This window comes from Camellia sinensis, chromosome 9, assembly GCF_055761805.1.
Source record: "Camellia sinensis isolate YWXY chromosome 9, ASM5576180v1, whole genome shotgun sequence".
In the NCBI taxonomy this organism is placed as follows: Eukaryota; Viridiplantae; Streptophyta; class Magnoliopsida; order Ericales; family Theaceae; genus Camellia; species Camellia sinensis.
In genome coordinates this window covers 46,671,201-46,693,947 of record NC_138969.1, presented here as the reverse complement: position 1 = coordinate 46,693,947, position 22,747 = coordinate 46,671,201, and the positions used below count along the sequence as shown (strand labels likewise).

The following is a 22,747-nucleotide window of genomic DNA, read 5'->3' as shown; positions in this document are numbered from 1 at the left end:
TTTGTTTTGTAATAATTAGTTAACTAGGATTAGTTAATTAATTTATTTTGTAATAATTAGTTTAATTAGCTTAGGTTAGCTAGTTAGCTTTTTATTCGGTCCCTCCGTTGAGAGGGCATATTGTTGTAATAAGCGTGCGTGTGTGTGATGCATGTCTTCCAACCCCCATTTCTTTCTCCTTTTTAATTAACCGCTTACGTTGGTTAGTTTTAGGGCATGTTTTATTTAGCATACCTTATGCTCGCATGCGTGCATCCATTCATCTGTATTGCATGCACCGGGCTCGGCGCATCATACTAATTGCATTGTGTTTCAATACATTTAGTTGAATACATGTTATCAATCTGCATGTTCACATGCCATCTTAGAAATAGCCGAGGCTATTTTAATTGCATTCTCGCATGTGTTGCATTAGCCATCTTAACATGAACTAGGATCATGCATAATTTCTAACTAGTTCTTTGTTTTGGCTCGGAGTACGCTGTGAGTGTTTACGCTTTAGCATACTGCATGTGTGTTAATGTTGCCATGAAAGCATGCTTGCCATGAGGCTAACTGCTTATGTGATACTGCCTGAATGCCTGTGGGTGAAGGTTGGATTGCTTGAATTGGAACAATTCATTGAATCCCGGATTTAGCCTACTTGCGAGTGGCAAACTTCAAATCATTTTCACAAACAAACATACAATGTTTTGTTCCAAATTAGGCTATCTAGTCTATACTTGTTTGCTGTGTGCATCACGTAGTAAAGATTAGCTAATTATCTGGAATAAGAGCACATGTGTTTTCAAAAACAAAATATCATGCTTAATACAAGCCAAACTTTGATCGGGCGAGCGGGGGTGCTCATTGCATGACCGTCCCCTCTCGTACCCAAGTTCCCGAGCCGAGGCAACTTTGGTGATGACAGACATGTGGCCTTAGGCACGAGTCAGGGTTTCCTAAATTCCCCTAAAATAAAATATTTAGGTGGCGACTCTGTATCTGGCAAAGCAGTCCATGTTTGGCACTTCATTATAAAAATCAATTTTCCAAAACGATTTGCCAGATTTGGACTCCTTGGTGATTTATCGGTCTCACATCGCACATTGTGAGATTAGATTCAGAACCGTGACATTGAGTTCGAACTGTAGTAGCTCAGAACAAAACGAGATCTGCGCTATCGTGCGTGCGGATATCGGAGAGTTCCCAGGAGTGCGTCTACAATCCTCTTCAGGTCATGATACATCTTAGTCCCGCTAGGGTTAATGGTATATCGGGACCTATGGGCATCATCCATAATCTCTTTCCTCAATTCAACAATGTTTGGTACGCACAACCTACTCTTGAATCACAATCCCCCATCTGAGTCCACAGACCAATCAGTAGGATAATCATCGATCAAATCCACTAGAAGGTCATCGAGTTTGCTCACGAGAAACCCATCTAAATTCTGCATCTGACGAACTTTACCCAGTAACATCGGTTGCACGGTCAAACTAACATCGGTTGCACGGTCAAACTACCAATGTATGACCTCTCAGCACTCTCTATTGGTTGCACATCATGCATCGAAATTAACTCCAAGGACTTCCATTTCTGAATCATCAAAGAAACTATAATCCCATGTTGTCGACTAAGTGCATCTGCTACCACATTTCTTTTCCCTGGGTGGTAAAGGATCTCGAAATCATAACTACTGACGAATTCAACCCACCTCTGTTGCCTCATGTTCAACTCTTTTTGAGAAAAAAGATATTTGAGCCTCTTGTGATTTGTGTATAACTCAAAGCGCTTCTCAAACAAGTAGTGTCGCCATACTTTTAATGCAAACACAACTGCTACCAACTCTAAGTCATGAGTAGGGTATCGTCTTTCATGAGGTTTCAACTATCAAGAAGCATAATATATAACCTTCTGATGCTGCATTAACACACATCCCAACCCAGTTCCACTCGCATCAGTAAACACAACTAACTTTTCACCTTGTACTAGTATAGTTAACAACGGAGCTATAGTCAACCGCTACTTTAACTTCTGGAAAGCTTTCTCACAATCATTTGTCCATAAGAATTTCACATTCTTGCAGGTCAACTTGGTCATAGGTGCTGCAATAGTGGAAAACTTATCTATAAATCTCCTGTAATAATCGACTAGCCCTAGAAAACTCCTCACCTCTGAAGGGTTCATGGGCTGTTTCCATTCTTTGACCGCAACAACTTTCTCAGGATCTACCGTTATCCCTTAATTAGATACAACATGTCCCAAAAATCGAACTTCATTCTCCCAAAAGTGACACTTACTAAACTTAGCATATAACTGTTGCTCCCTCAAAGTCTGCAACACGACTTTCAAGTGTTCTCTGTGCTCTTTCTTATTCTTAGAATACACCAGGATATCATCTATGACGATTATCACAAACTTATCTAGATACGGTTGAAAAATTCTGTTCATCAAGTCTATGAAATAGGCAGGAGCATTTGTCAAACCAAAAGGCATTACAGGAAACTCGTACAACCCATACCCAGTCTGAAAAGTAGTAAGCGGTATACTTTCCTCTGACACACCCATCTGATGGTAACCCGTTCTAAGATCAAACTGAGAGAACATGGCTGCCCCTTCAACTGATCAAGTAAGTCATCAATTCTAGGTAGTGGATATTTGTTCTTGATAGTCACCTTATTTAGCTCTCTGTAATCTATACACATACGGAGAGTGCCATCTTTCTTGGAGACAAAGATTGCAGACGCTCCCCGCGGGGAGTTACTTGAACGAATGAACCCTTTCTGAAGCATCTCTTCCAGCTGTTTGAAAATTTTGATATTAACGGGTCAATGGAGGAAGTGAATGCCTTACTTAATTCTTCTTCTACATCGGATTTTTCTCCATGGAAAACCCGGTTTGAGTCCCTTCCTTCTCTGTCTCGAGAGCCCACCATACCATCCTTAGTCACACCACCTACACTTGAGTTAAAGCCACCCCCAGCCACATTCAAGTATACATTTCTAGGGCCAAATGATACTTTACCTGTGATCATTGCATCTGACTTAACTACAAAGCAGAAGAGTCAATTAATGAGTGTTCTCATGGCACATCGGAGTGTTATAGGGTGGTCGGTAGCTGATTTGCGTGGGATAGATCCCTCTGTGTGCATGCATTATGTACATTTAGAGAAAGACACCAAACCTTCTCGTGAAATGCATCGAAGGCTTAATCCCAACATGAAGGAGGTAGTGAAAAATGAGGTTTTAAAATTGTTGGATGCGGGTATTATATACCCCATCTCGGATAGCAAGTGAGTGAGTCCTATACAAGTGGTGTCCAAGAAATCGGGCATCCCTGTTGTTGAGAATGAGTGAGGAGAGTTAGTCCCTACACGAACCACTACTGGGTGGCGAGTGTGTATTGATTATAGAAGACTAAATTTTATGACTAGGAAGGATCATTTTTCCTTACCTTTTATTGATCAGATCTTAGAGTGGTTAGTAGGGCAGAGCTACTATTATTTCCTTGATGGCTATTGGGGTTACAATCAAGTTCTTGTGTATCCGGATGACCAAGAAAAGACCACCTTCACATGTCCTTTTGGAAATTTTGCCTATCACCGAATGCCCTTTGGGCTTTGCAATGCACCAACGACCTTTCAATGGTGCATGATGGCTATCTTCTCTGACATGGTGGAGAAATTCTTAGAGGTCTTCATGGATGACTTATCCGTGTTTAGGTCATCTTTTAAGGAGTGTCTCCAGAACTTAACTAAAGTACTTACTCAATGTGTGGAGACAAACCTAGTTTTGAGTTAGGAGAAGAGCCATTTTATAGTTCGCGAGGTATATTGTTGGGACACATTGTGTCCCCTCGAGGTATAGAGGTTGACAGAGCTAAGGTTGACCTCATTGCAGGCCTTCCTCCACCCAATTTTATGCGTCAAGTTAGGCCTTTCCTAGGGCACACAGGTTTTTACCATCGATTCATCAAAGATTTTAGTAAAATATCCTGTCCTTTGTGTAGTTTACTTGCTAAGGACGCACTTTTGGTCTTTGATGAGGCTTGTCTTCAAGCCTTTGAAACACTGCGAGCGGCCCTTTCTACTGCCCTTATCATGCAATCTCCCGAGTGGTCCCTTCCTTTCCAAATCATGTACGATGCATCTGATTATGCCCTTGGCCCCGTCTTGGGCCAAATGGTGAATAAAGTGCCCCATGTTATATCCTATGCTAGTCGTACTCTTTCTGATGCTCAATTAAACTACACTACCACTGAAAAAGAGTTACTAGCTGTTATCTTTGCACTTAATAAGTTCTGGTCCTACCTCCTAGGGTCTAAAGTCATTGTGTTCACTGACCATGTCACTTTGCGGTACTTATTGTCCAAAAAAGAGACTAAACCTAGGTTGATTAGGTGGATTCTACTCCTTCAGGAGTTTGACCTAGAAATTCGAGACAAGAAGGGATCTGAGAATGTAGTTGTGGATCTTCTATCTCGCATCTTTATTGAGCACACGAGTGATCCCTTAGCCTTGCATGACTCTTTTCTAGATGAGCAACTTCTTGCGGTTTCATACATGACCCTCCCGTGGTTTGCTCACATAGTGAATTACTTGACGGTTGGTCAAATTCTGAAAACTTGGTCTAAGCAACACAAAGACCGATTTTTCTCACAAGTCAAGCACTATTTCTGGGAAGACCCGAAATTGTTCAAGTATTGTCCGGATCAAGTGATTCAACGTTGTACGCCTGAGAGTGAAACCCATAGCATTCTCTCATTTTGTCATTTCATGCATGTGGCGGCCATTTTAGTGGGTAGAAAACGGTTGCCAAGGTTTTACAATGTGGGTTCTATTGGTCCTCAATCTTCAAAGATGCACAGAAATTTTGTAGAGCTTGTGAGCGTTCTCAACGCATGGGCTCTATGTCACAGCGAGATATGATGCTGATGACCCCTATTTTGATAGTTGAGATTTTTGATGTTTGGAGTATCAACTTTATGGGTCCCTTTCCACCATCTTTTGGATTTGAATACATTTGGGTGGCTATGGACTATGTCTCCAAGTGGGTGGAGGCAGTGGCCACCAGAATGAATGACCATAAGGTTGTGGTTAAATTCCTCCAGGAGACCATTTTTTGTCGTTTTGGGTTCCCATGTGCTATAATTAGTAACGGTGGCAAACATTTTTGTAACCGATTCTTCGAGGCATTAGTGCACAAATACATGATCACTCACAAAGTTGGCACTCCCTACCATCCCCAGACTAATGGTCAAGTAGAGGTGTCTAATAGGGAGGTTAAACACATCCTTGAGAAAACTGTGAGTCCCGATAAGAAAGATTGGTCCACTAGGTTGGTTGATGCACTTTGGGCCTATCGCACTACATATAAGACACCCATCGGGATGTCTCCATATAGGATTGTGTTCGGGAAACCATGCCATCTCTTATTGAGTTAGAACACCGGGCTTTATGGGCCATTAGGAAGTTTAATTTTGATATAGCCAAAGCCAGTGACCACCGGAAACTCCAACTTAATGAGTTAAAGGAGCTCTGCAATGATGCGTATGAGAGCTCAAAAATTTACAAGGCTAGGACTAAGGCATTTCATGATAAACACATTTCTCACAAGTCCTTTGAGCCTCATCAAAAAGTGTGGCTGTTCAATGCTAAATTGCGGTTGTTCCTGGGTAAACTCCGATCTCGGTGGGATGGCCCATATGAGGTTATAGAAGTCTTTCTACATAGGGCGGTTGAAATTAAAAATCCACAAGATGGTACGACCTTCAAGGTCAATGGCCAAAGATTGAAACACTATGTGGATGGTATTGAGAAAGGGGAGATGATTGAGGTCGTCTACTTGACGGACCCAATAGATCTTCCATAGTACTTGCTTTGAGTCTAGGAGATTTTAAATCCTCTAAAGGTGTAATTCCTTCAGTGTTTGTCGTGCCCGAACGGCATCTAACGGTCTGGTATAGCCACCTAACTATGTTTGTAATGAGTTCCTAGGAGACTAACTGAGATAGTGGAAACTAGAGTTCAAATGGCAAAGCCTAGAACGCAAAAGTTTAGAATTTCTAAGACTAAAGTCTGATTTAAATACCCAAGGGTGTGGACATTGCTTCAAAATCACCCCGGCTTGAACTCTGTATAGCAGCCCCATAGGTTGAGTTAGCTTTATGCGCCTCGATTCTGGATACCGAATCAACCTAGTCAATCACCCTGTTGGAGAATAGGGAAAGTTACAAATATTGTTAGAGGGAAAAGTAGTACCCGTGGTTTTCACGTGAAGATTATACCTTTGTTGAGCATTTAGTTATTTTTGAAATACTATATTTCTTGCAGATGTAAAATGAAAGTAGAAATGGGTTAAGATGTTTTGGTGCTCGAGTTAAGAAAGGGTTTTATTTCTTTTTAAAAAAAATAAAAAATCTCGCACGTGTGGCAAAATTTTCAGTCCACGATTGGCTACTGCTTTAAATGCAGGTGCACGGGGGAGGTGCGGCACAGTCGCCGTCACGCATGTGTGAGAAAATCTTGGGAAAATTCTTCGAGCCTGCTTTATATGCAGGTGCAGTTCTTGGTGCGTGCACATAGCCACACGTGCGGTGTGGACTCCCGTACGTGCAGCACGACGTTTAAAAAAAAAATCTGCAATTTTATTATTTTATTTCTTTTTATTTGTTTATTTATTTTATTTTATTTCTTTAAAAAAAAAAAGAAAAAGAAAAAAATTGATTTCATCAAAACCTAACACACTTTTCTCACAATCACTCTCACAAATTTTATCTCTCTCTCTACCTCTCCTATTCTCTCTCTATCTCTTTCTCTCTCTCTCTACCTTATCATCTTCTTCCAACCTTTCTCGTTCACTCAAACCCACCACCAACACCAAATTTCTTCATTCTTCTCCCCACCATCACCAAACTTCACCCAAACTCTTCTCACCACCACCCCACCACCGGTGCCTTATTTCCTCTCCGTTCGTCAAATCTCTGGCGACCACCATTTTTTCTGGTGAATCTCCTTTCTTTCCCTCTCTTTCTTCACTATTTACAGGTAAATCCTTCCTTTTTGTTTAAACTTTATATTTCTTCTTTCAATCTTCCCTTGCAGTGAGATTTAGCGATAGTTTTATAGAGATCTCTTGTTCATCCGTACTTAAAAAAAAAATTCCCATGCTTAGCTTTTCTAATTCATTTTATTTCCTAGGTTGTCTATTTATTTATTTAGTAGTTTAGTTGTTTTTTTTAAAATTTTTTATTATCTCATTATTCTTTGTTAGTTTAATTCATTACTTGTTAGTGTAGTTCATTTTTATTTGTTTAATCATTCAATATTTCCATAATATGTTAATGTGTCTAGTTTATTTTATTTTATTTCATTTTATTTTAGGTTTCATTTATTACACACACAAAAAAAATAAAAATTTAAAAAAATAAAAACACTAAAAGAATAAAAAAATATATTTATTTATTATTTTATTTTACTTTATTTTATTTTGATTATTATTTATTCTATTTATTTTATTATCTCATTATTATTTATTAATTTAATTCATTACTTGTTAGTATAGTTCATTTTTATTTGTTTAGTCGTTTTTAAATAAAATGTAAATGTGTCTCTTTTTTTTTATTTAATCTTATTTTAGGTTTTATTTATTACAAAAAAAAAAAAGAAGCAAAAGAAAAATAATGAGAATTGCATGTGGTACATTAGTGGGCAGACTTGTGCTTTAATATCTTATTCTTATTCTCGTGCTGGTTCCACAGGTATGTGTGTATTTGCTTTTGGTGTGTGCAGGATATGAGTAGACGGCTATCCACTCGGGCCTCCAAAAAGGCCAAATGTTCGTCCTCCTCGGCACCACCACTGCCACCGTCACCATCATCCTTGCCACCACCATCGGTTGAGTTGCCACGATCGGAGTGGGCTTCACGCCCGCTTCACAAGCTCACACAGTTCAACATTACATATTTTCAGCATGACCTGGTCACTTCTTGGGTCGTTAAGCAGCTCCACCTCCAGCAACAGTTAGGCCTTTGCAGGGTTATGGCGTCTACTTATCCTCGTCTGGTACGAATTTTCTACCAGAACATATATGAGTCATTTACTGAGGTAGGACTGTTGTCCACTATTGATAGCCATCTTGTCAGCATCACAAAATCTATAATTGTCACATGTTAGGGTTCTTTTCCAAGACAAAACACCAGCCCTTCCCAGAAGTTGAGGGCCGACAACCCATACACAGCCTCATCTAAGAGTACTTCCCAGAGGCCACGCCGAAACAAGTTGCCTGGCTGCCTGTTATTCATTGACTCCGTGGTACATAAGAATGCCCTTCCACTTGGGCATAAAGCTGAGCACCACTTGGAGTTTGTTCGGGTCTTACATGGTTATCAGCATGGCTATCAAGTCCGGCTTGCGCACGTCATCTAGATGCATATGCGCAAATTTCTGCAGGAGGCCATTCAGCCTCAATTTATGCAGAACCTGACTTGGCCCTTGCCATTTGCCAACTTGCTCACACTTGTCTTCGAGTTGAATGGCCTCCCAATTGATCCAACTGAGGAGATTGACACAGCTTATCCAACTTTTGGGCAGCGGGAATGACAACATAGCTTACCCTGCATCTCGCTGCAAGTTGGTGCCCTGGTTGATGAGGCTCAGGACCCCGTCCACGACCAACCACCTCATTCTGCCTCCCCTGTGCCTCCCCAAAGAGACCCACTATACATGACTTACGAGGAGTACTTACAGCTTCAGTACTCTATGGATCAGGTCCACAATACTCTTCTCAATCACCACCAGATTCTCATGGGGTTGCGTACGGATTTTCAGGCGCATAGGGATTATTCTCAAGCAGCTTTCGACCAGTTCAACACTAGGCAGGACGACATTCAGCAATCAGTTGCATCACTGCAAACTAACTTTTATACATATCGTGAGTCGAGCTAGCAGTGTTTTGACCATCTCGGCACCAGGGTTCAGGACGAAGCATTCGAGACGCGGTCATTGATGAACACCTTGTTTGCCCAACATTTCCCCTTACCGCCACCATCGGATTCTCAATAGCACTAGATTATCATATTTTTTTTTGTCTCTTTTATTTCTGTATTTACTTTTAGTTGTTTCTCTTTCTATAAAAATAAATAAATAATAGTATAAAAAATAAAAAAAAAAAAAAAAAGTGTGTTATACTCTTTGCCTACCTGGATGTGGGTAATATTCTCTGGTAATATTCTCTCTTGCCTATTTACTTCGCATTTGCTTCCATTGAGGACAATGTCATATTCAAGTTGGGGGATGAGGGTATTTTATTTTGTGCATTTCTATTTGGCTCATAATTCATGCTTATACCTACTTCACTTGATTGCACTACTTCACTTGATGTTGATTTGTTGCTACTAGGGTGATGATATTTGCATATGTTAATTGGGAAGTATAGTAGACTTGTATGAAAAGGGTTTATTAGGTAAACACTCGCGTGTGATGTTTGCACTAAGATAGTTGTTTGTGGATGTGATATTAGTACACTTATCGTGAGTATGCCATGACTCACATGAACACACTATCATAATGGTGACCTCTCTATTATAATCTCTGGTGTACATCATTAATAATTGCTAGTGTTGCAGGAAAGAATAAATGACTAGCCTTGATTCTCAAAATAAATCCAAAAAAACAAAACCACTTAACTCGTTTGGATTCGTAGCCTCTTTAATTCGAGTTATTAAGCCTGTAAGGGTGTCTTCACACCTAGTGTCCTAAAACCGTCTGGTTTGGGAGTCATTGGCCCAATACTTGCTACATAGGTTAATTAAAAAGCTTAAGGGACCTAGACATTGCACAGTTAAGGAAAATAAGGAAAAAGACTTATTCGGATTCATAGCCTTTTCAACTCGAGTTATTAAACCCGTAGGGGTGTCTTTACACCTAGTGCCCTAAAACCATATGGTTTGGGAGTCATTGGCCCAATGCTTGCTACAAGGGTTGATTAGAAAGCTTAATGGATCAGGATATTGTACAGTTTTTTTTTTTTAAAAAAAAAAAAAAAACATTTTAAGAATCCTGATTACAAACGTTTAATCTTGTCTGTATATGTTGGGGGTTATTATGAGTTACACTGGGCTATTATAGTGGTCAGTTAACTAGTTATGGAGATTGCACGTTACGGCAAGGTTACTGATGATGTGTTCTACCAACATTCACAAGTACATAGAACTTGATTTATGCAATACTGAATTGCGGAATAGATTCTTTCATATTTGTCTACTGTGTCTTTAATGAGTCATCATGTATTAATATTCCACTATAGTGGCACGTGAGTTAATTCTTGAGTGGTGTAGTGTGATTGATTGTTGCTAGATAGATGTAAATATGTTAATGTTTGTGGGTATCATTTCTGGAAACCCTCATGAGACTTTACTCATCCACTTGGGATAACTTTGTGGTTTAAAGGCTTGTTGCATATGCTAAATGCAACCGTTCTTCCTACGAAAGAGGAGATAGTTAGATTTTCTTAAAGTTTATTTTTTCTTTCTTTGTTTTTCCTTGCCTGAAGACTAGCAAGTTAAGTTGGGGGACGTGATTAAGGTCGAACTATGCAACATTGAGGCCGTTAATTAGGATCTCTTAATTTTACTTCCTTGACAAACTATACATTTTATGCATGTTTAATGCTAATCAGGTTTGTACATAGTTAGAGCATAAAATGAGCAAAAAAAATTCCTTCCCGCACATGCTGCCTTTACCTTGCAGCCAAACAGTGCCTTAGCTTCTTGCACATGCAGAGGATGCTTCCCGCACTTGCGGTGACCACTCCCGCACGTGCGGCCGTACCTCGAATTTTATGCCTCTATTTTGAACTTGTTTGAAAGAGAACCAAGGTATAAAAGACAAAAAATAGGTGGGAATAGGGTTCTGAAATTTTAAAGGAGAAAGAGGAGGCAAAGGTTTGAAAAAAAAATGATTCTCAATCTTCAAAGAAAATTCCCATGGAGGGTTCCATCTCTTCCACCTCTTCTCATTCCTCCATGAGTGGCTAAGCTCTTCTTTTCTAGGGTTTTGATGAAACCCTAGCGATGTAATTAGGTTTTCTTTTTGGTTTTTAATTATGTAAAGGTTTGAACAATTGTATGGTGTTTTAGAAGTTTCATATATATATATATATATATTCCACTATTTCTTCAAGTATTCAGCTTTCTGTGATTGTCAAATGCTTTCCATACAATAGTTTTCTATTCTTTCATATTCAAGGTATAAAACGAAGCATACTACAAGGGGCGAGTCGTGCCGCTATCATAGTTTAGAGCAAACGATTCGTACTACTTGAGATGGTTTATGCCCATACATTGAACGTGATGATTTTCTTGATAAATGCTTCGACCTTGTAGTTGCGAAGCATTATTCCGTTCGAACCGTAGCATAATTGATTTCAAATTGAAACCTTATTTACGTAATTAATGGTGAACTCATTGCCCTAGGTTTTTCCCAAATCAGTAAATTCATCTTTATTTCTAATTGCTAGTTTATTTGCTTTGTTTAATTTAATTATTATTAGTTTATGAATCCCTCAATCTTTTTATCAAAATTAATTTAGGAATTTAGCATTTAAATTAGTTTAATTTCACAATTATCCCTGTGGATCTTTACCTGGACTTACCATTATTCTAAGGAATTTGGTATAGTTTGGTGTTTAATTTTGGTGTGTAAAATGACCCATCACGCTCTTTGTTTCCCACGCATGCATGACTTCAGCAAGTGACCCAGGGGTTGCGTCGGTAGGGTCAAAAGTTGCATCGGTTGGGTTTGGAATTGCGCCAGTTTTTTGCAGAGTCATAATGACTCTTAAAAGATGCCTTTGACTGGTGGTCATAATGAGCCTAGAGAAGCGTGTTGGCACCTTTTTGCTATTTTCTCTATAAATAGTGCCTCTTGGGTCTACTGGTCCCCCATTTCTGCCACAACTTACTTTCTTGCCTCCATATCTTCTTCTCTCTTTGAACTTCCTCCCAAAGTTTTCTTTTCTTTCTTTATTCTTCTTCATGGCTACCACCAGGATTTTACCCGACATGGCTGTCTTACCCAGTACTGAGTGAAGGAGGGCCCCATAATTTGGGGGGCTTGCCGACCCGTTTTGGAAGACAGTTAACTCTTTTGTTCCTAATGCCCCCTCTCTGGAAGAGCCTTTGCTCCCTTTTGGTGAGGCCTCTTTGGATGACGCTGACATGGTAAACCCAGTCTATTTGTTGCGATTTCGTGTGAAACGCGGTGATTTTTCCCATTCATACATCTACTACTGCACTCACTCAGGCCCTTTGGCAGACTGGTCCTTGTGGGTTGATGATAGTATTGCAGATGACGGTTTTAAACAGCGCTTGAAGGATATCTGTCTCTTCAACGCCATTTTGGTTTCGAGGAAGTTGTCTGTGCGCAAGGTACAAACCAATACTGATACGGTTGTTTCCTGCTAGAGCAGCGACACTCACCCCTTCGTGCTGGCTTGGAAGGAGATAACCCCTACTCTTGAAGTTATTGCTATTCTCCTTCACCTGAGCACCCATAGGGACTATCCTTTTAATCTCACATCCCTTTCGGGGGGCACGAAAATATGGCTCTTGGTACGATCTCAGGACTGGGAAATTATTTCACGAGAGGCCTAAAAAAGACAAGACCACCTCCCTCTCCAGGCTGAAACACTTTTTCAAGGACATGCAACCAATTATAGGTGACATTACCGAGGACAGTCGCGACTCCATAGTTGGCTCGGGTGACCGCGACAACTTGTACCTGGCCACCTTTGTCAGTTATTTCATCTCATTTTTTGTCCGCCCCAGCAACCCTGATGAAAGTATCAATCCGCTGGTTTCCCTTTTGCCGTTAAACTTTGCAACGGCAGTCAGATCCCTTTGGTTCCCCTCTTCTTAGGGAATCTATCCTTCCGTTTGGACCTCATTCACTCGGACATGGAGAGATCCATAGGCCGCTACGATGTATGGAGCTTCGTACACACTTAGTTCCTGACCGCCTTCTTCTACGAGCGGTTCCCTACTATGGGCCTTGCCCCTAAAGAACATGAGCCCTTCTTCACCGACGAAGTCCTTCATGCAAAGGGTCGTCATGTCCTAGATACGGAGGGACCACCCGTCACAAGACAAGTACGTCATTCCCTCCCTCGCATCTCTAGATGGTCTGGTGTGGGTACCAACAGACCTTTCATGGATTACATTGGTCGCATGAAGGAGTGTGTTTTTCGTCCTTTTACCCAGCTTCTTCTAAGCATCTCTGTTGTTCCATTTTATTTTTCAGAGGCTCGTCATGTTGATTTCTCTCTTGACAGTGTCCAGGCCAACTCCCTTCTTATTGCTGCTATGATACGCTTGGGATTTCTACCCGTATGGAACAAGAACGGCATGTCCAACGTCGTCTATCGACCGGCCAGGGTCCTTAGATAGTTTGGCATGGATCAGAGTGTCCCATATGCTCCTCCGCCTCAGACAAATTTTCATCAAAGTTTTTAGCAGTTTGCCCGTTATTATACTGCCTTACTTGTGGAGGGCTTAGGCCTCATGGAGCTGCCCTCACTCGAGAGAGAAGGTGCTTTCACCCCCAGTAACAGGCTATTTTGGCACTGCAACCTCAACTCCTTCTTCTACTTTTGCAATAGTAACCCAGTCGTCCATGCGGTGGAATCCATTCTGCAACCTGACTTATCCATTCGTCTCCCTTCTGGTCACGGGAAACGGACCAGTGTATTTTGTCGTTTCAAGCTTTTGTCCTTGCCTATAGTAGAGGAGCCTCATCTATTTAGGGCAATGTCTGTCCAGCCTCTACAAGTTGCACTCCCCCCCAATATATATATATTGTTTTATTTATAAAATGTATGTTTAAATTGTATGACAAACTTTAATATAGAATAAACTAAAACTAAAAAAATTATAAAATGAAATTTATTTTTATTTTATCATAAATATAATTTTTTTAATTTATTCAATTTTTTTCATCATGACTAATTAAATTATGACATCTATTTTTATTGTAAACTTAGAATATACAATTAATGACATAACAACTGTAATACATATATATATTCTAATAAAATGGTAAAAATTTAATTCATTATAAATTATTATTTTTATACTTTTTTAAATAAATTTTATATTATTGTTTAATTTTAAAATTATTTTTAATTATTTATTTAGCATGGATTAATATGCTAGTAAAAATATTACTATGAATCTAATTTTTAAATATTATATTAAATCTATCTTTCTAAAATTAATAGAACTAATTAATATATAAAAAAAATTCTTAAAACTTTAAACAAATTTTCATTTCCGAAGATATGATTTATAGATAAATTGTTCATAGATATATATCTTTGATTTATATTTATTTTTAAAAAAAAGATAACCGATAAATAATGAAAGAATGATGTGTTCATAGATATACATCTTTGATTTATATTTATTTTTTAAAAAAGATAACTGATAAATAATGAAAGAAAAAGATAACCGATAAATAATGAAAGAATGATGATTTTAATATTCATTAGTCAAACGTGACCAGCAAGTATTATTGAAGTTTGTGTAGAAAAAGTTAGTCGGTAGAAAGGGTGGATTTTTTTGTCTATCGAAGAAGATTTTCTCTCTCTCTCTCTCTCTCTCTCTAATGGATAAAATACAGCACAAGTTCGTGGAAGTGAAAGGGATGAAGCTTCACGTAGCCGAGATCGGAAGCGGTGCAACGGCGGTGATGTTCCTACACGGCTTTCCAGAGATATGGTACACGTGGCGCCACCAGATGGTCTCCGTCGCAAGCTGCGGTTACCGGGCAATCACACCCGATTACAGAGGGTACGGGCTGTCCGACCCACCACCCGAGCCCGAAAAGGCCTCGCTCATTGACTTCGTTACTGACGTCGTCGCGATTCTCGATGTGCTCAACATTTCCAAGGTACTCTATAAAACTCCTCTATTCTCTTGGGGTCAGTCACTGAGGCTATAATAGTACATTTGGTTTGTAGGACGAATTTTTTAATTCTGAGCGAATTGTATCGAGAGTTATTGTGAGGAGGTGATTATAATCAAATTTTTTTGTTTAAAAATGAATTAAAAATTGATTATAACCGGTTATAATCCACCTCCAAAAGACCGGTCATGTTTGATTTCACAAAACTAATAGTGAGGTATTAATAATCCAATCAAATTAGTGTGGTATTCACAATCCCACATCTATTCCATTACTAATAATCCTACAAATTTATTAGATTAATTATTCATTGAATTAATAATACTAAAACAAAATGTCAAAATAAACATAGAATAATTGAACCCACAAATTAATAATTTTAATCCCATACTCTAATCCTTTCGATCAATTATGTGAGGAGTGTCCTTCAAATTCCCACCTATCTGTCAGTCCGCGAGTTACCGCTATCAAAAATATTTCTAAGGCTTGAACTCCTTAGGCTCCTTTTCTTTCAGAAGTAGATTGGGTGGAATGGTTAGTCCGGAAAATATTTGTTTAATAATCAGTGACTAGCAATAGTTCCGGGTGGGATTAATTATCTTATTGTATTATTATTAAATTTTGACTTTACTAACTAATAAATGCATTATATATTTTAATATTAAAAATTATATTTTATAAATTATATATTAATATTTAAAAATTATATATTTTTTTGGTACTACTTTATTTTTCCAATAGTATACTGTTTTTTAATATAAAATAGTAGAGTAAGGTCTCGTTTGGAAATATGTTTTTTTTAGGGCTGAGTAAGGCATCCGTGAAATTCGTAATTCGATCCGATCCAGTCCAGTCCAATTCAATAAGTTTGAATTGATTTTTTGAATCCGTGGTTCGGATCCGGATTGAAGAATTAAAAATCCGTAGTCCATGGATTGGTTTCGGATTGAACCCCACGATTCCGGATTAGAACCGATCCGGACCTTATACAAATAGTCTATATTTTTATTATACGTCCTCCCTCGTAGTATCTTCTCTTATTTCAAATAAAACATAACACAAACTTAAATCCGCATAATATCTTCTTTTATTACTTTTGTTTGTTAGTTTTTAATTTTAATTTATAATGGTCTAAATACTTATGGTTGTTTAAATTCTAAAATAGTATGTCGCTATTATAGAAAGACGTGTTGCTATTATGAAACTAATATAGCGCTATGTTTATATTTTTATGAAATTAAAGTGTTATATATATATATATATATATTTGTTATTTAATTATGTGAATCCGTGATCCTAAACCGATCCAATCCGTGTTTAAATGGATTGGTTCAGATTGGTTCCATGATTTAAACAGATTGGATTGGTTCCAATTTTTCAAAAACTGTAAATAACGGATTGGTCCTGGTTTTATCCCAATCCGGTCCAATCCGGACCATGTCCACCCCTAATTTTTTTTCTTTAAGCCTTGTTTATCATATACTAAAAAAGTCAAAAAGTCACTATCATATTTAAGTCACATCATTTTATTTAAGTCACATCACTTCAAATCCAACTCAATCCATCCCATATTTCATAAAAATTCAAAAATTGCACTTATTTAGAACAGTCCAAACCACCCCTTAGTAACTTTTTGACTTTTTGGCTAAAATATTATATAAAAAAAACTAATATGTTTGGAATGATTTTTTGGCTTTTTACGCATAGATATGCAAAAAGTAGAGAGAAAAGGGAATCTTTGACTTTTTGGTATGGATTGTTGGCTTTTTTATTTTTTTAGTGACTTTTTAACTAAAAAAACTACTTGTCAAACGAGGCTTCAGTAAATTAAGTAAGATAATAGAGGGTAAAATAATAAATCTCCTCTAATCTAAGGGATTACTAATCTCATCCATGGAGATATATTATAATCCTAATGTATTGTGGATCATCTTTCTCATTTTACAAACAAACATAATATTAGTAGAACTAAGGGTCCATTTGTTTTCAAAGGTGGAATAGACGGAATTGATAGTGAGAGAATTAGTAAAATTATATTTGTTTTAATGATAGTTGTTAGGGTAAAAATTGTTAAATTAAATAAATATAAAATAATAAGACAAATTAAAATATGATTTTTACTTAACAAAAAAAAACAAACATATTAAACATTAATGTTTAAAAAAAATGCTCAACATGTAAAAAAAAATATATAATAATAATTTGCAGTTGACCGGTTGACTGGCCGGACGACCGGTAACACCCTAAGCCGAATGGACTATTTTCTAATGCCACCTCCTCACTCAGGCTAAGCGAGACTACGAATCCAAAGCTCTAAAACCAAAACGAACATGAGGCATCTTCACTGTTCATCATTCACAGTCCAAAGTGGACTGTGATAGAGGAGAACAAGCATAGCCTAACATTCATCCTAATCTAATTCCATCTCCTATGAACCAAAACAAACAGACCCTTACCGCATGTTTGATTGGATGGATTAGAGCATGGAATTGGGATTATTAATCCGTGAGTCCAATTATCCTATGTTTGTTTTAACTTTTTGGTTTGGGATTATTAATCCAATGGATAATTGATCCAACAAATTTGTAGCATTATTAGCAATGGGGTAGGGGTGGAATTATTAATTCAATAAATATTAATCCAATTGAATAATAAATACTACACTAATTTAATAAAATTATTAATATTTCACTATTAATCTTATAAATCAAATATGCGCTTTGAGTCCAGTCCACAAGTCACCTATGTGGTTAGGTCTCCTCTTCTCTGTTTAAGAAAAATGCTTCAGCCCCACATGGTCTCATCGCGGGGCTTTTAATTCCTTTGCATGGCATCAAAGTAAAGGATGAGGGTAGGGTCTGACTCTTATATGTAGCTGAAAAAAATTATATTATTATATTAAAAATGAATGCTGAAATTGGTGTTGAGATAATTGTAATCAGTGCTATTTTTCAAAGTAAATTATTATAAAATTTATCAATTTTAATAATTAAAGATATAAATTTTTCCATAATTTTACAATTATTTTTGGTGTTATACCAGTCCTTATGTCTTTGACATGCCTTTAAAGTCTAAATATTTACTTGCTTCTCTTTATGGTACGTGGGGAAATTCTAATATACAACCTTTTAGAAAAGATGTATCATATGTATTTTAGTTATGTCATTTTTATCTTTACTTATGATCAATTTTTTTCTTTATTTATGACACTATTTTAGTTATGACTTATGAATTTTTTAGTTATGCCTCATGTTGTGTTCAATTATGACATTTTTTCTTTTTTTTTAGTTATGATTCGAAAAATTAAAGTTATGCTATTTTTCTCTGTTATTAGAATTGTACGATTTGCGATTCGAATCGTACGATTCGATTCGATTCAGTAGGTAATCGATTCGAACAGGTTGTGTGAATCGCAAATAGTTATGAATCGTAGCTGAATCGGTGAATCGAATCGGTGAATCGGTGAATCGAATCGATGAATCGTGAATCAATTCAATTCGCTAAAATCGATATTTGGCTTTCTTTTTTGAGTTTTTGTTGTTAGAAAAGGGTTCATACGACCTTTTTAAGGTCTCTAGGATTACTATATGTCATCTTTTGACTTTCTTTTCCTCCCTATTTACTCTCAAATACTTAAACTTTAGCGGGAAAAAGAAGAAGAACTTTTTCTCTCTATAATATTCCTAGACTTACATATTCAATTTTATTTAAGTACTTGCATTTACAAAATGAATTTTTTGAAGGCATCAAGTGAGATTTTTGAAAAAGTCTGAAGATTTTGGTTTTTCAACCTTTTAAAAAGTTAAAAACACTGTTTTTGAGTTATTGTGACTTGGAAATGGAAAGTTTTTCTTCGTTTGCTTTCTTCATTAAGAACGGTTGATAATAAATAGTATCTAAAAGGGAAAAAGGTGAAGTGGTAAACATTGGAATCAATGTTAACTTCTTAAATTTCTTACTTAGACCACATGATCATCATTTAAAACAATATTTTTGGTGATTTGTGTTTAAATATTTCATATTTATTAGATATATTTAATATCTAAGTGTGTAGATATATTTTCTATATAATTAAAAAAAGGTGACCGAATCTTTACGATTCACGATTCGATTCGATTCGCGATTCGGTACAATACTATTGCGATTCACGATTCGAATCCCAATTTGTCAACTATGCTATTTTTCTTTTTAATTATATAAAGAATGTGCACCATAGTGTTTCCCATGCCATTTGTCTTTAAAATTCAAGCATTTACTTGTTAAAGTCTATACATTCACTTGTTTCTCCTTATGGCACGGGCTGTGTTACCAGAACGTATTGGTACGCACGTTCCGAAATATGGTATACTTTCGTTGCAAAACAGTAAATTTAGTTATCTGAAAGCGATTCCAATAGTTTTTTTCAATATATTTCCTTAAATGTTACCTTAGGAGACGAAAATAAAATATATAAACTAAAATTTAAAGTGAGTTAAGTTTTGACAAGTGAAAAACATCAAAAATGGGTAATGCTTTTCATAGAAATGATTTGCTATATGAAAATAATAATAATAATATTATTAGAAGAGTATATTAAATTCTGAAGTATAATATATATAAGTCTACTCCTATTGTACCACACTTTAGAGCATGTGGCGTACCACGTTCTTGTTCCCATTCCATGTACCGAAACGATCGATGTTCTAGGTAACATAGGGCACGTGTTCTTATTTCTCTTTTTAAACTCTTCACTTACTTGCTTTTATGCCACGTGTCCTTATTTCCTTGATCTAGAGTTTAGAAAAGAAATATTTACCACTTGAGCAATAAACATATTGTAATATCATTTAAATTCTTTATCATTTATTTGAATTGCGCACGCATTGTGTGCCAATTGTTAGTAAATAAATAAGAAAAGTCTCCTTAGTCTTTAGTTTCTAAGTTCCCTAGTTATATTAGACAAGTCTGGAGAAACCTCAAAGCGGTTGGTATAGTGGCTTAAGGTTTGGGGCTTAGGAGTCTACCCCCTCTAGGTCTCAGGTTCGATTCCTCCAATCAACATAAAACCTTTGAGGCCATGGACCGTAAGGAAACCTGTTTTGGAACGCTTGTTCAGGCTGTAGGGACACATAAGTTGGCCCAGGATACCCTGCATAACCCAAAAAAAAAAAAGTCTAGAGAATAAACCCATAAGGGTTTGGCTTAATGGGAGGAGAGGTAACCAAAGGGCTTACCATCTAAGATATTGCAGGTCAAATTCCAAGGAAGCCAAACATCCCAATGCTTAGGGCCATTGAAGGTTTGTTTGTCCAACCGTTAACTTCAGGGCTCCGATATCAGCCGAAGTGTGCATAAGCTAGTTCGGAAACCCGGTTATCACAAAAAACAAACAAACAAACACTTGGTAGAAATACATGCTAGATTTGAAGAACTTGGTTGCTAAACATTCATGTAAGATGAGAGTTGAATGGAATTTAAGGGTCTTTGATTTCTAACTAGTTTTTGATGTTGAAGACTCAGAATCATCAAACACTTAAATAGATCTGTTGTTTTGCATACAGGTTTTTCTTGTTGGTAAAGACTTTGGAGCCCCAATTGCTTACCTCATTGACATTTTGCACCCAAAGAGGGTCTCAGGAATAGTATCATTGGGTATGCCATTCATGCCCCCACGTCCTACGCACAATAGCCTCCCCGAAGGCTTTTACTGCTCAAGATGGAAGGTTTGTAGAAATTATTCTCGTTTACTTGTTTAGAATTGAAGAACCAATCTTTGCTTCTTGCAAATTTATTTTAATGAACTTCATTATAGGAACCTGGACGAGCTGAAGCTGATTTTGGTCGCTTTGATGCTAAAACAGTTGTTCGGAACATCTACATCCTCTTCTCCAAAAATGAAATACCAATAGCTCGGGAAAACCAGGAAATTATGGATATGGTGGAACCATCTGCTCCTTTACCCGCATGGTTCACAGAGGAAGATCTTGCAATCTATGGCGCTTTGTATGAGAAATCGGGATTTCAAACTGCATTGCAAGTTCCTTATAGGTAAGCGGATTTTTGTCATTTGAAAATGAGCTAGCAAGTGATCCACTAGGCACCTACCATATTATGTTTTCCCATTTTATGTTTGCATCTCACAGGGCATGTGCCAATGGAAGGCCTAGTAGCTAACCACTGAGGTTTTGGTGGATTGGTTCCGCCAAGATCATAAGCAAAGAAAAAGGTTGGGTTTGGGTTAATAAAGTCAGTAATATGGTAAGAGACTTCTTCCTCCGGCATGTATCTGGTGAGCTAGGGTAAAAGCTAAGTCAAGACTAAGTACCCACCCCCTTGAGAGCTGGATGTCGGCTGAGATGGAGCTGGAAGCCAACCTATACTTTCTTAGGGCTTGCCACAACATAGCATAGAGTTGCAAGTTGCAACCATTATTTGACTCCAGGGTAAAATCCATTTTAGCCCTTACCTATTTTGAGAGTTGGGATGAAATTTTTTTAGTGAAAGTCAAATTCTAATGTAAAAAGATAAGTTGCTCTTATCTTCATCTTCCACCTACCTAAATCCTAACCCACCCACCCCTCCAGGCACTACCTGCCTCGTCTTCCACCACCTGCCACCTGCCACCTTCCTCTCCACCCTCCCCCTCCCTTGATGCTGTGTGAGATGAGGTGCTCTTGTCGTTTTTAGTGAGTTGACTCATTGAGTAATTGGTTTAAAAATATAACTGATTTTTGAAAACTCATTTTTAATAAGAGGGTGGTAACATGGTGAATTCATCTTTTCATTAACAGAGTCAGGTATTGCACTTTAGTCAAAAACCATGTGATGATATTTTTATTTAGCTATTTTTAAAAGACGGGGTAAATTGCTCCGATGTCAGGCCATACTTCAAGGAGTAAAATGGATTTTCCTCAATCCAATAAAGTGAAGCATCCTATTAGTATATGCCTACTTCAAATTTTCAGTACAATCACAGAACCTTCAAACTTGTATTAAGATTTTGATAATTGACCTGTAGTTTTGGTACATATCACTAAATTAAGTAAAATTTATCCAATGACAGGTCAATGCACAAACCACCAGTCAACATACCAGGTCTGAAAATCGAAGTCGAAGCTCCGACACTACTGATCATGGGGGAGGAGGACTATGTCTTTAAAATTCCAGGACTAGAGGACTACATAAGAAGTGGAGAGGTGAAGACATTTATCCCTAAGTTGGAGACAATCTACTTGCCCGAAGGATCACATTTTGTTCAGGAGCAATTTCCTGATCAAGTGAACCACCTAATTCTCACCTTTCTCAGTACCCATAGTTGATTTACAAAGATACGTTGTCATTAAATTTGAAGTGTGTTTGAAGGTCAGATATAAGGCCAGTCTCCGTTGCATTCACATGGAGATTTTTTTACGTTGATGATTAACTCGACTTTGTGTGTGACTTGCAATATTTGTATCTTCTAATTAATGGCACTTTTTATACCAAATTCAATCAATATTTTGCTTGCGATGGTAAGTAGTATAAACTTGCTTTGCTGGGTGTTCGAGTGTTGACATATGTACAATTCAAACTTTCTTTTTTTTTTCTTGAAAAGGGTATTTTAGTTATTTTGCACTAGAATAAATTGTCTGTTTCTTTTGGATTGTAGGGAGGGGATTGGGATTCATAGTGTAGTGGGACTTATTAATATCATGTTTGTTTTGAGAGATGGAGAGGGGATTTATAATCCCCTCTTGACTACGAATTCCCTTGGACAGGGATTAGGATAAGCTCGTAAGACTTTGTATTAGAAATTAGTCTATCGAATTATTATTATTTTTATTTGTT

At 37.4% G+C, this 22,747-nt stretch overlaps 3 protein-coding genes across 3 annotated transcripts; all 3 read left to right on the top strand.

Annotated features, from left to right (window-relative positions):
* Positions 1-2,813: 2,813 nt before the first annotated feature.
* Positions 2,814-4,909, top strand: LOC145799396 (uncharacterized). Its single transcript, XM_082888964.1, has 2 exons — positions 2,814-3,274; positions 3,991-4,909. Exons 1-2 carry the CDS (start codon positions 2,814-2,816, stop codon positions 4,907-4,909), a joined length of 1,380 nt encoding a protein of 459 aa, XP_082745090.1.
* A 493-nt stretch (positions 4,910-5,402) lies between these two features.
* Positions 5,403-5,852, top strand: LOC145799395 (uncharacterized). The gene has a single exon (XM_082888963.1). It carries the CDS (start codon positions 5,403-5,405, stop codon positions 5,850-5,852), a length of 450 nt encoding a protein of 149 aa, XP_082745089.1.
* Positions 5,853-14,547: 8,695 nt separating this feature from the next.
* LOC114276951 (epoxide hydrolase 2) lies at positions 14,548-22,445 on the top strand. Its single transcript, XM_028218783.2, has 4 exons — positions 14,548-14,926; positions 20,482-20,643; positions 20,733-20,968; positions 21,984-22,445. Exons 1-4 carry the CDS (start codon positions 14,642-14,644, stop codon positions 22,237-22,239), a joined length of 939 nt encoding a protein of 312 aa, XP_028074584.2. The 5' UTR covers positions 14,548-14,641; the 3' UTR covers positions 22,240-22,445.
* The last annotated feature ends 302 nt before the right edge of the window (positions 22,446-22,747 follow it).